The sequence below is a fragment of the Apus apus genome, chromosome 4 (assembly GCF_020740795.1).
Source record: "Apus apus isolate bApuApu2 chromosome 4, bApuApu2.pri.cur, whole genome shotgun sequence".
In the NCBI taxonomy this organism is placed as follows: Eukaryota; Metazoa; Chordata; class Aves; order Apodiformes; family Apodidae; genus Apus; species Apus apus.
The window spans coordinates 42,124,516-42,137,583 of record NC_067285.1 but is presented as its reverse complement, the minus strand read 5'-3'; the positions used below and the strand labels follow the sequence as shown (position 1 = coordinate 42,137,583).

The window sequence follows — 13,068 nt, the reverse complement described above, 5'->3', positions numbered from 1 at the left end:
CGCTATTGTGATGCAGAATGTGGTCAAATTAGTGCACTTAGACAGCACAAGTCACAAACTTCAGTTCTGGTAAGGACTGCTGGGGCAGGAATACTGCTCAGACCCTCAAATGGTCCCCTGTGCTGGCTGATGGCAATTATTGATCATCTAAGGTTCTCAGGCAGGATAAGATGAAGATTTCCTTTCAGAACAGTTTGGACTGTTAATGTACCACTAAAACATGGAGCTACTTAGAATCCAATATCCTGCCTCCCACCTCAAACCCAGCTGCTTTAAGCAAGGTAGATGACATTGTTGTCAGCTCACTGCCAGAGCATCCAAGTGCAAAGAAACCCCCCCAAAAAATGTGATACCGGTCTCAATGCCCAGGTATGCTGGAAAACCAAGAGGAAAGGAAAATATCCTCTTCCCTTCAACATAGTGTGGAAACTCTCCAGAAAGGAACCCACCTTTCTGTAGGTTTGTTGTGGGTTTTTTTTCAAATGTACACTGAAGAACAGGACACTGGACATTTAAAATCTGGACAGCAGATTGCTCAAGTGCAGCAGCTGCAATGAAGGATGCCATGCAAGGCCAAGAAAAACCAGTCACAAGGACACAAAAATACTCAGACCCACTGATCAGTGTACTGTAAGTATATTTATTATTTACAGAGAGGAGATGCCTAATCAGTTTTAAGGTTAGACATCTGATAAAATTCAGCTTTTTTTTGGTAAAAGTATATAAATATATACATGAAACTCTATAAAGTAAACATTAACTGTGATACTTACAGTAAACATTCACTACTATCCTTTTGCTAATAGGCATCTCAAAGCTTAAATGCTGATTTCAAGATACCCTCTATAAAATAGCTGTAATTGTACTAAAAGGGCAAAAATTCTGTGCCATAAACAAGCTTTTAAGAGACTAGTAAAATGTGTTTGTAATAAAATTTGCCAGGATAAAAATACTGCTTCATCCATCCCACTCCCCCACAATAAAAAAAAAATACCCCGAAACAGTTGCAGAACTGCAGGAAGTATTATAAGATTGCTTTTTTCTTCTTTCCTTTTTTTCTTTTGTTTGTTTGTTTAAATTAAAATATTTTTATTTCAGTATTTTGTCACATACTAAGGAAACTGCAAAAAATGCAGCTTTATTAAATATTATTTACTGTTATACAAAAATCTCACGTGTCCATCGGGCTGAAGAGATTAGTGGTATTGCATAAACTATCCCTTTTTCCTTATAGCTATATACCTTTTTTGGAATGATGGGAGAGACTTTATAGAAAAGACATTTGACAGCAACTGAAGAAAGGGACTGGAAAACTATTGGCAGAAGAAAACATGTCAGAGCTTCCAGGCCTCCTTGCTTCCGTATTTGAAAAGCACTTGTGCTTCTGTATTTCATTTGCCTCTCTGTTGTTCTTGATGTTGGAGATGATTCAGGACATAAAGGACAACTTGATAGCAGAAAATGTACTGATCCTGAAAGGGAAAGGACAGAACAGGTGAGAGCTTGTACCAACCAGCCAAGCAATTCACCCTCACCTCCAAGCAATTCACTTCACCCTCACTTGTCCACAGGTGCACAGAACTTGATTTATTATCTGTACAGTTAAATAAAACCTCCCCCATAAAAAAAAACCCACAGAGGAGAAACATGCAGCCTCAACTCAAAATAATTACACACACTCTCCTGCCACTAAAGATACATTTTTACATGGGACATTTATTCTCCTTTCACACCAAAACCACCTCAAGAAGAGTTAAGTACTTTATGTAAGCAGAAGTGAAGACAGCAAGTGAATGTTAAGGTCTTGGATCAATTCCAACTAATACAGAACTCAGGTGACAATGCAACTTCTTCATCTCAGTGGTGCAGGTGTGGGGGCTGATACATGTGCTGGGGTGTGAGGTGGGGCTGATCCTTTTGGGGTTTTGGTTTTTTTGGTTGTTTGTTGTTACGGGGTTTTTTTTAAATGATGTTTTGACAATTCCTTCCCATTCAAAAGAAAAAGTGCAGAATCTAACAAGACTTTGCAATGTCCATCTCTAAGGTTATTACCTCTATCTAGGTTATTCCTATAACATTTATAGGGCTGTCAGGGTTGGAAGGGACCTCTGGAGATCACAGTCCAACCCCCCTGCTAGAGCAGGATCACCTAAGGCTGATCACACAGGAACGTGTCCAGGCAGGTTTGGAATGTCTCCAGGGATGGAGACTCCACAACCTCCCTGGGCAGCTTGCCCCAGTGCTCTGCTACTCTCACAGCAAACAAGTTTTTCCTTATGTTTAGCTTGAACCTCCTGTGCTCCAGCTTGTGCACTTTTAACTTCTGCTTGACCATCTCCCCAAAGGAGATTCCAAGACATCTCTGGTAATATCAGTGAGTTATACCAGCTGCAGTTGAGCCTTCTCTTGATTTTATAATGCAATTTTTAGTCAAAAAAGCTCAGCTGATTCCCTCTACAAAACATGCTTTTGAAGAAGAAAGTTCTCAGCCTTTTTTTTTTTATTATGAAAAAAATACAGTCAACAGCCCAGCACGTTACACACTGCATGCCTTTGTAACTGTTACTACTCACTGATGTGCACCTCATTTAATTCTTACAGCACAAGCGCTGCATTAGAGGGCACAGAGACAATCACTGTGTGCGTCCAAGTTTCCTGGCACATCAGAGCCAGAACTGCAGTGTCCTTCCTTCAGTGTATCCCTGGGGAAGCCAGACTCACCTCTGTCTGAACCATCCCATGTCTCTGCAGCCGCATGGTGCGCACCAGGTCTGAGATGTCAAACTACCAAAACAAACAGCAAGTTAAAGATCCAAAACACAGACACACAGGAAACATGCTCAGCAACAAACCAAAGAAGCCAACTGGGGACATCAAGAGTTTAGCAGTGAAACAAATAACAATTCACTATAGCCTATACATGTCTGCTCTCTGTGCACAAGCCCTCTTGCTTACTCATACTGGGAGCTGAATGTGCAGAAAACAGAGCCCTTTGGTCTAACTTAACAAAAAGCTTTCCAGGGTCTTGGGTCTACAGATTTCTAGACGTTTAGTGGGTGCTTAGAAACCCGACTAAGCTAAGCATGACACAGCTCATCTTCCCTACAAATTAATAAAAAGATTTGCCACATCAGGCCTCGGAAGGACATCAACATAAGGAAGCTAGAACTCTCCTGTGGGCTGCCCTAGAAAGCATATCCCAGGTTGTGCTGGGAAAGTTAATTTAGATACCCTCATCTCCAGCTGAGATGTTTCCACACTGAGTTTCTTATTCCACTGCATATCTGGTTGGCTTCTAGCTGACCTCTGACAGTTCATGGAGCTCTGACCAACAGTGTCACAACTCTTTGAGCCCTAATGCCATTTAACAGGCTAGTTTCAGTGAGTTTATCCAGCCAGGGCAAGACAGACCTTTCCTGTAATTGCCTGAGTCACCATGGCAACACACTGCTGTTCCCAAGTCTGCCATGGCAGGAGATGTTCTTGAAACGAACATCTCAAGTAGCACCTAACAATGGTGGATTGCTGAGGTGTTAACAGACAGGGCCCTTCACAAGATTCCCTAAGCTAACCCAAGAACGACTTAGAGCTCTTCCTCCCACCCCACACAGGAATATTTCACCGGTACTATTGTTTCACACCCTGATTTATGTTACGTTAAGACACAGCCAGCATGCTAGTCACAAAAAAACCTAAGATCCAGGGGAACACATTCCCTGCAAGTCCAAGGCACAGCTTAGCCCATCCTCTTGGGTACTCACATCAAGGTCTCTGCTGATTAACCCTAGAACAACGTCTATGCAGATGAGGGTCCCTGATCGTCCAATGCCAGCACTGCAGTGAGTTATGATGGGTCCTGACTTGTGGACATGGCGCATGTAGGAGATAAAAGTAAGCAGGTCCTCAGGCTGAGAAGGGGTGTCATGGTCAGGCCAGGCAATGAAGTTGAGATGGGAAATGTGCCGTACTTCACCTGTCTGGGGTTTCAAGTTAGTAACAAGAAACTGTAACACGTGGCAAGGATAGAAAGACAAAAGCTAAGTTCCCAAAGGAAACGGTCTGACAAAAGTGGGACTTGCCCAGTGAAGGTGTTCTGTAACTCAGTAAGAAAAACAACAAGCTCAACTGAACATGACTAGCAGGTCATTGAATAGTGTAAGGTTCACTGTGCAGACTGAGCTGATCATACAGAGGAAGAAACCAGACAAATTGAATTATTAGTGAACTTCATATCCCTATGTATGTTTTAGTGGCCAAAGGGACCCAGGGAACTTCTTCGCATAATGAAATTATCTTCTGGCCCAGCTGCCTTCTCCTGTAAAGTTCACAGAGTAACACAAGCTGCAACAAGGAAGAGCTGCCCAGTAATGGTCACTGGGCAAAGACGAGAAGCCCCAGGTTACCTCTTGATGTAGATGTTGTGATTTAAAGCAGGCAGGCCAGAGGATATGAGGATTTTATGAGGATGAAAATGCCAACCCTCAGAAAAAAAACATCAGCAGGCAGAACAATATTTACTTACCTGAATCTCTTCTAGCTCCAGCACTCTAATGATAAAGCCCTTCAGCTGCTGGAGTTTGACAAGAGCCAGCCGTAGCCTGTCATTGATCATGGTGGTTTTATGGAGCACATCCGGCCAGTAACGCTGGCACTTGATCTTTTCTCCTTCAATCTCCTGAGTCATCATAGCAATCACAGTGCAGTTTTGCTCCCAAACCATTTGCCAGAAATCTGCCACAGTAGTAGGGAGAGGACCTTGACACGCAATGTAGACGAACTCTTCATTCCCCACCGGCATGTGAATGAAGCTGGCGTTGATGTATCCACCTTCAGTCCCCAGAGGTACCCTCGTGGTGTCATCTGCAACCCCCACACAACACAAAACACCTCAGTGTTCAGCGTGCACACCATCAGACCTTCACACACAGATGCTGAGCCTCACACATTCAGGTAGCACTCATCTCCACAGATGCTTCCAGATCTTATTTAATATAAAAAACGCCAAAGTGCCACAATACTTGCTTCAGAAAACTACTCAGTACTTCTCTTTGAATAAAGAAAAGGAGGGCTGGGGAGAAAGCTAAATCAGCAGAGAGGCAGGATACACACTTTGAACTGCAGCACCCCTGAAACTGAGGCTGAATACTTCTCACTCAGAACTGACCCTTCTCACTTCTCCTCCATACATCTCCCACCTCACAAAGAGAATTCTGTTGTGAAAATGTACATGTCTGCTTTTACAATTCTACATGGGTAAAACTGAAAAAAATCTCATCTGGCTCCATTTGTGTGTTTCATTTAAGACAGAGGATTTGCTGAAACAACTGAAGAATCTGTGAACAGCCATCCCTACCTACCACAGCAGTCTGCTGCTCACTGACCGTAAACTGCTTTATAAATGTTGGCTTTAAAGGTACAGAAAATGAATGTGTTTTTTTTCCCTTATACAGTAGCAGAAATAGGGCTGGGAATCAAACCACTCCACTTCTGATCCAATACATGTGACCATACAGGTGGTGACCAAATATCAACAGTAAACTTCAGATTAACTAGGACTTACAAGGAAGTATGTTTTTATATCTGTTCTTTTTCCTATTCTCCTTTGCTTGTCCAATCAAACACTGATCCAAAGGTTTTAACTCCTGAAGGTTCTGGAAAGAAGCAATTACACATGCATTAGAAAGTGCTGAATAGTAACAAGTGTTCAGAGCAGCTCTGTAAACAAGTCTTTAACAGACACAGTCATTTAAAAAAAATTCTAATGCTGATAGGCAAAATAATTTAGTCACAGGAAGGAATCTAATTTCACATAGCTAAGAAAATGAAACAAAATCAAAAAGCTTATTATCCAGTAAATATTTTAACTCATTTTTCCAAAAAAGTTTGTGTAACATGGTTAACCAAACACTTTGGAAAGGAAGTTTTCACATTCTGCAACCAGATTTTGCAGCCTTTATTTACCTTGTCCATGCTTGTTAACCTCATATTCACTTGACAATTTACCAGAAGTAAGAATAATGTAAACACACTTTTGAACTGAATTCCTGGTTCAAATTCATCTTATCTCTCAGGAGCTAGTGGGAGGGAGAGAAGTAAAAGAAATCTCTTTATCCCTTCAGAGATGCAAATTAAAGAGCTGTGGTATTTAAGGCAGTGATGAGCCAGCCATTCTATTTAAAACTGCTTCATTCTAGAGAAAAAAAAAACCAAACAAGGTCTTAACAGGACAAATAGATACTCACTTCAATCTCTTTAGAAGGGACTCCCTGTTCCAGCAATCCCCGCAACATCCTGATCACTGACTTCAATTTGGCTCCTGAGTACTTGCTTCCAGGGAGCACATTCACAGCAGGGAGTGCAGAGATCTCTTCATTTGTCACTAAAGGTAAGTCTAGCAGAAGAACAAGACTTATGGATATAAATGCCAACAAACAAAGAAAACTAGGGAATCATGAACTGGAGCGCTCTGCCGGATTTCCTTGCTGCTGTTTACTGCTGTGCTACCTGGTATCTCTAGAATTCCTCCAGACACAAGCAATGACACAGATGACCTCTCAATTTGATTAGGCAAAACCAAATTAACTAACAAAACCAGTACGATGCAAAATCGGCTTTGAAGCATCCAGGAACCAAAGGGACTATTTTCCTGAACTTCCAATAAATACATTTAAAATGTATTGGAAGTTTGTGTCTCAGTTTAAGTTCTTCACACAATAACCTACAAAACTGATCAATGCACGCAGGGATGAATTCAGAGCTCTCCACCTAAACACCACAGAGTATGACTTTAATTTTAGCATTTATATTCAACATGTCCTTCAAGTGGTAATATGATACATAGATATATTATTTTTTCTCCAGTAAAGCTTGCTTTCAATTAGGCCTTCAGTGTTTCTTTGAAGCACAGCAAAATTAATCAACCAAGAGTGTCTCTGGTATGGCAATTAAAAGCCTTACATCAGCTGACATAGTCTAAAGGTTTACACACATGATCCCTTTTTTTCCTTTAAGAAATGCAGACAAAACGCTGTTGTATGTGAATTTCAGGAACTGACATTTCTAATGCTGTCTCAGAAAGTGAAGACTAGATTCTGCCAAGAGCATCACATGGAGTGATGCTTCCACTCTGCTGCTGAGCAGCAGTGGAAGACTGAGAGAGAAGGTAACGGTGTCAGAGAGGACAGGCCAGCAGGACCCAGGGAAGGGGCTTCTTGCTGAGCTTCTCTTGATGTGTATGTCTGTAGCCACAGGAGGTGGGTACCACAGGCAGTGGAGAACAATGAGTAGCTAAACTTACTGGGAAGGACCCTCTTCTCACAAATGAACTCAGCAGACAAGTGTGTAGATGACAGCACCAGTGTACTTGAGAGATAAGAGGAATGTGCATTTTTGCTGTATAAAAGAAACACTACATTATGAGGAAGGTGTGCTGAAAACTTGCCCAGTGGAAAGGAATCTGGGGGTGCTGGCTGACATCTGGCTAAACATGAGCCAGCAGTGTGCCCAGGTGGCCAAGGCCGATGGCATCCTGGCCTCCATCAGGAATAGTGTGACCAGCAGGAGTAGGGAAGTGATCATGCCCCAGGACTGGGCACTGGTGAGGCTGCACCTTGAGTCCTGTGTGCAGTTCTGGGCCCCTCACTACAAGAAGGGGCTGTAGAGAGTCCAGAGGAGAGCCACCAAGCTGGTGAAGGGTCTGGAGAACAGGTCTTATGAGGAGGGGCTGAGGGTGTTTAGTTTATAGAGGAGGCTGAGGAGAAAGCTGATTGCCCGCTACAACCACCTGAGAGGAGGTTGTAGAGAGGTGGGTGTTGGCCTCTTCTCCCAGGTAAATAACAACGGGACCAGAGGAAATGGCCTGAATCTGAACCAGGGGAGGTTCAGACTGGATATTAGGAAGAATTTCTATACTGAAAGAGTGGTGAGGCACTGTTGGAACAGGCTGCCCAGGGAGGTGGTGGAGTCACCATCCCTGGATGTATTCAAAAGCCGTGTAGAGTTGGTACTTCAGGACATGCCCTAGTGGGTTGGGCGGTTTTTTTTAGGTTGATGGTTGGACTCAGTGACCTATGAGTAACAATAAGAAAAAATAGTGCTCAATTTGAGCATGGAGTAGCCAGCACACAATATATCCATCTGACAGCAGACAAACACCTCTACAATTACAGGCTTTGTCAGATAGATATTGTAGAAGAAAGCATCTCAACTAGTTTCATCTCTACACCAGCTACAGTTACAGTAATTTTGTTATTATTAACTCTCACACATTTAGTACAAAGATCTTTTCCAGTGGTTTCCTGAGCTATTAGATTAGACCTGTCATGACACCCTCAAACGTATTCAGGACATTTTAAAATTCACTTCTGACATTTTGTGTATTTAATGTGATCTTTAGTTTACAAACTGCTTATTTGTTCAAGTTCTTGCCTTTATTTACACGTTCCTGGCTGATTGATTCAATTGGCAGTTCATCACTTCCCCACGTGATTTCATCTTCATCTCCTTGGCTCAAGGGAGGTTGTGGAGATCTATAAAGAGGACAATACATGAAAGTTAAGAAGGAACATCTAGAAATAACTAACATATCTGCAACCTAAAAAAAAACCAAACAAAAACATCGAGAGAAACTAATTTATTGCTACAGCTATTTTTGGACTAGATCCATATGAGTAATCTCCAAAAAGCACCAGGGATATGAAAAGAGTAATGGTGGAAAAAGCCAGGACATTCATCTAATACCAACAATCATTGCAGCTACTTTTCCAAGGCTAAGCAGTCACATAACATCCAGCAGCAGATTTGTAGCATTCACATTATTCACTACCTAGAATATCTGTTTTCCACTGCAAGTTTTCTAGCTTTGTTGAAGATGGTGAGAAAAGCATTAACTATTTTAGATCATGCTCTTTCTGTTTGTCCCCAGTCTCAACCCAAAACTTCCCAGAAACTTCATCAAATCATAAAAATAAGTGTATCCACTTGGACTGAAGCCTTGCACAGACTAAGGACTAAAATAATTTCACACAGAAAAAAAACCTTGGCAATTTCCAAGATTCAAGATAGCTCAAAGGGACAGCTAGTAACTTAGCCAGGCATATCCTGAGTTTTTCATGTACAAAAAAAAAAAAGCCTGAAACACCCAAATGGGAACAGAAGATCAGTTGAACAGTTTAGTTTCTGAGCTTTAAAGCAGAACTAACATTAATGAGGCTTGTAAGAATTCCAACTGAAGACACTATTGTTTGAACCTCTTCTTCTCATGCAAGTATCAAACTATGAGTACAAAGCAAAAAATTAGGTTATCTGGAGCCATGTGAACACAGCCCAGTTACCTCTTACAACCACGTGTCAAAGGAGTAAATAAAACAGGGCACAGTAAACCACATAAAGCTGACCAGTATTCAGACAAATTATAACCATCCAGGTCCCTCTGCGTGGCCTCCCTTCCTTCCAGCAGGTCAACCTCTTCACACACTTTGGTGTTGTCAGCCAACTTGCTGAGGGTGCCTTCAGCTCCACCGTCCATGTCCCCAACAAAGATGTTAACCAGAACTGGTCCAAGTTGTAAGAGGTCTCCATCTGGACACACTCTTTGAGTGTGACCATCCAGCCAGTTCCTTACTCAAGGTGTGCTCCATCATTCCAGTATTGATACCATGATGCCACACAGGACAGTGTCAAAAGCTTTGCACAGGCCCAGGTAGATGATGTCAGTTGCTCTCCCCTTGTCCACTGATGCCATGAACCCATACATAAAAGGCTACTGAATTAGTCAGGCAGGATTTGCCCTTGGTGAAGCCATGTTGGCTGTCACAAATCACCCCTTTGCTCTCCATGTGCCTTAGTAGAGGCTTCAGGAGCATCTGCTCCATGACCTTGCTGGACGCAGAGGTGACACACACTGGTCTATAGTTCCCCAGGTCTTCCTGCTCTCCCTTTTCAAAAATGGGTGTTATGTTTCCCCTTTTCCAGTCAGATTGCCACGACTTTTCAAATATGATGGACAGAGACTTTGCATCTTCATCAGCTAGTTCCTTCAGGAGCCACAGATGTCAGATCCCATGGACTTGTGCACCTTCAGGTGGTCTTGAACCTGCTCTTCTCCTACAGTGGGGGAAGATCTTCCTTTTCCCAGTCAGTGCCTTAGCCTTCTCTAACTGGGATGGTGTGACCAGGGCATTTGCTGGTGAAGACTGAGGCAAAATAGTCATTGAGTACCTCAGCCTTCTCTACATCCTGCATGACCACGTCTCCTGTTTCCTTCTAGAGTGGGCCCACATTTTCCCTCATTTTCCTCTTATCACTGACATACCTGTAGAAACTTTTCCTAGTTGCCCTTAAATCCCTGGCCAGATCCAGTTCTCTCTGTGCTCTCTCTAGACAGAGAACAATTTAACAAGACATTGCACACATATTTTCTGTGGTTTGGTTTGGGGGTGGTGTGGGGTTTTGTTTGATTGGGGTTTTTTTCTCCCCCCTCCTGATTATAACAAAGCCCTCTTCAGATTTTCAGACTTCATGGGCTGGCTTTCAAGCAACACTAGAAAAGAAATCTTACCTTTCTGGCATAGCTTTTACTTCCCCATAGTCTTCACAACCATTTACATGTGTTGGCTGGCAAAAGAAATATTTAAAAACATATTAAAGGACACAGTTACAACACTCACCCACTGTATCTTTTAAACAATTAACAGCTACACCAGCTACGTCTGAAGGGTACCAAGTTCAAAGCAGCACGTAGTGACAGACTTTCCTCTTTCACACATCTCATTAACCAAAAATAACAGAGAACAAGAAGCCCGAACACTTGGTGCTGAAAAGCTATCTTAAAATAATGTCTGACTCACAGCAGCAGTAGAGGCATCTACATGTGCTTCAAGTGACTCTTCTTGTTTCTAACACTTCAGAACTCTTCATGAGGTAAGTTGGATAGTGAAAACTTCTGCCTCCTGTCTAGCCACCATTCCTACACAGCACAGACCAGGGCTGACCTCTGAATGACAGGTACTCCTATATGTGCCTTCCTCAACAAATGATGAAGACTCAGCAGAGAAGGTGGCATTTCAATCCCCCTTCCAAGAAAAACTCTTCCAAACCATTTTTTACTTAATAGGCCAGCTTGCAAGTTTCCACTGCCATGCTCAGGATTTTACTCGTAGATCTAGAGCACAGTGACACAGAGCCAGGTTCCTGCTGTGATTCCAACCTCCACTAATTGGACAGAAAGCTGCAAGAGACAGGGATATATGCTGGATAGACAGAGTTCTGCTGAGCTGCAAAATGAGACCAAACCTGGGCATCTAGTGACTGATCTGAAACAGGCCATGCAATCATGCAGGGTAAACCACACACAGAAATCATTCAAGTTAACAAACGCATCCTAGCAAAAAGTAGGAGGAAAAGACACCTCAAATCTACATTTTGGACAGCTAAAGCATTCATTGTGACTGCTTCCCTTGTTTGAGGAGAAATCAAGGAAATCTTTTAGATTAAATGTCTGAAATAACATTACAAAGATAGTTTATGATCACTCTTGTTGCTGTTGGGCAGCATAAACTAACTCTATGGTTTCTTATATTCTTATATAGTTAATTTATGACAGAATAATCATTCACTGTTCCAAAAATCTATTTACAGCTACTACTGATGTTTTCATTTAAAAGACATGCAAAGCTGTTTTCAACAGTTCTGTGCCCAGAAGGAAAATAATAAACTGCAAGATCATCTGAGGAAGTAAAATCAGCAGACAGATGTCTGCCAGCTTCTTGCCATCCCACCTCTGAAAAATCCTCAGGTAAGGATGACCCATCACAATCTGTGTCTTCAGACTTCTCTTCTGTCAGCTTTCCATTCGTCTCTACTGGAACAGGAAATCAAGAGATCCAGAATGAACACCCCAGAAGATGCCCAGGAGTCACCTTCCCCCAAATGTGAATCCTGTTTTACCCTGTATGACACTACCCAGGGAATCCAGGTGCCAGAATAACCAAGAAACCTCTTCAGTCCCTTTGCTACCAGTGTGTTGGAAAAGAGGCCTTGCTGTCTAGGATTACCAGACTTTAGGCTTTTTTTTACCTGGAACAGCTGTCATGACATGTGAGGCTGCCTGCAGAGCTAACAGAGTATCTGTGCCACATGGATGGACAGAGTCAATAGTGCTTCTGCAATTCAGTTCCATTTAGAGCAGCAGTAGGTCTAAAGCAGGATTCTACTTGCTCTCTGTATTAACAAGACCTAATTAAGATGTGCTGGATAAAATCTGACTTGGATCTGTCTGCTGAAGTAGTTCCCTGCTGCTCTATCTTATGGATTCAATTCATCTTGAGTTGCAAAGGCCAGATTCTAGCTACAAGAAATTGGAAGTAGTGGAGCTTCGATGATATTCTTCAGCTGAGGTCTTGGCACAGCCAGAATCTCAATGTTTCCTGATTTCTAATGTAATGACCAATGAAAATAACTCAACAAACTTAAACTATTTCAGCAAAAGAGCTGAAATAATTATACTTTTGGAATGTATACCTTGAATTCTAGAAAGTACCTCTACAGGAGTAACAAGCATATTGCTTGAACTTCTGGAGCAGACTGTGACACCACAAAGGAACTACAAATCCTACTTCATGTTAAATTTCAGTTCATAACAGCTGGAGTTGAGGAATTAGAATGAAGGAAAAGAGGGGTGTACAGAGAGAGGCAGGTACTAGAAAAAAACCATCTTTTTCTAAAAGAGACAAAGCAGGTTGGCAAATGGCTTGTTTTTGAGGGATCTCAACACATTTCCAAGTGATGTAAACAATGAAATGTTGAAAAGCTTCAGCATTTCAACATGACTGTAGCTTCAGAACTAGGTACCTAAACATCATGAATTCCACTCAAGAAGCAATTCCAGAGTGGGATTTATTTTTCCTAATTACTTCAAGCAAGATCCAGATTTATCAAATTAGAACTTGACTTATTAAATTGCATCTGAAGTTCACTGGAATCAGCAAGCATTGAACTGTGTTCTACTTGGGAACTTTCAGTTCACACATCAAGTTAATGTCAGCTCTCCTTCTTGCCAAATCAGTTCCT

General features: G+C 42.0%; 1 protein-coding gene across 5 annotated transcripts in view; it reads right to left on the bottom strand.

Moving 5' to 3' along the window:
• Positions 1 to 635: 635 nt before the first annotated feature.
• PTPN13 (protein tyrosine phosphatase non-receptor type 13) overlaps positions 636 to 13,068 on the bottom strand; it is a 132,609-nt gene continuing 120,176 nt past the window's right edge. For 3 of the 5 annotated variants that reach the window (XM_051618757.1, XM_051618759.1, XM_051618761.1), the window contains 9 exons: positions 11,778 to 11,860; positions 10,559 to 10,614; positions 8,428 to 8,528; positions 6,243 to 6,391; positions 5,561 to 5,651; positions 4,523 to 4,860; positions 3,762 to 3,977; positions 2,722 to 2,784; positions 636 to 1,472 (listed from right to left, as the gene is read on the bottom strand). In XM_051618757.1, coding sequence (XP_051474717.1) covers positions 1,392 to 1,472; positions 2,722 to 2,784; positions 3,762 to 3,977; positions 4,523 to 4,860; positions 5,561 to 5,651; positions 6,243 to 6,391; positions 8,428 to 8,528; positions 10,559 to 10,614; positions 11,778 to 11,860 — 1,178 coding nt within the window. In that variant the 3' untranslated portion in view covers positions 636 to 1,391. The remainder of the gene's footprint in view (positions 1,473 to 2,721; positions 2,785 to 3,761; positions 3,978 to 4,522; positions 4,861 to 5,560; positions 5,652 to 6,242; positions 6,392 to 8,427; positions 8,529 to 10,558; positions 10,615 to 11,777; positions 11,861 to 13,068) is intronic. The other 2 variants (XM_051618758.1, XM_051618760.1) reach the window with 2 other exon arrangements.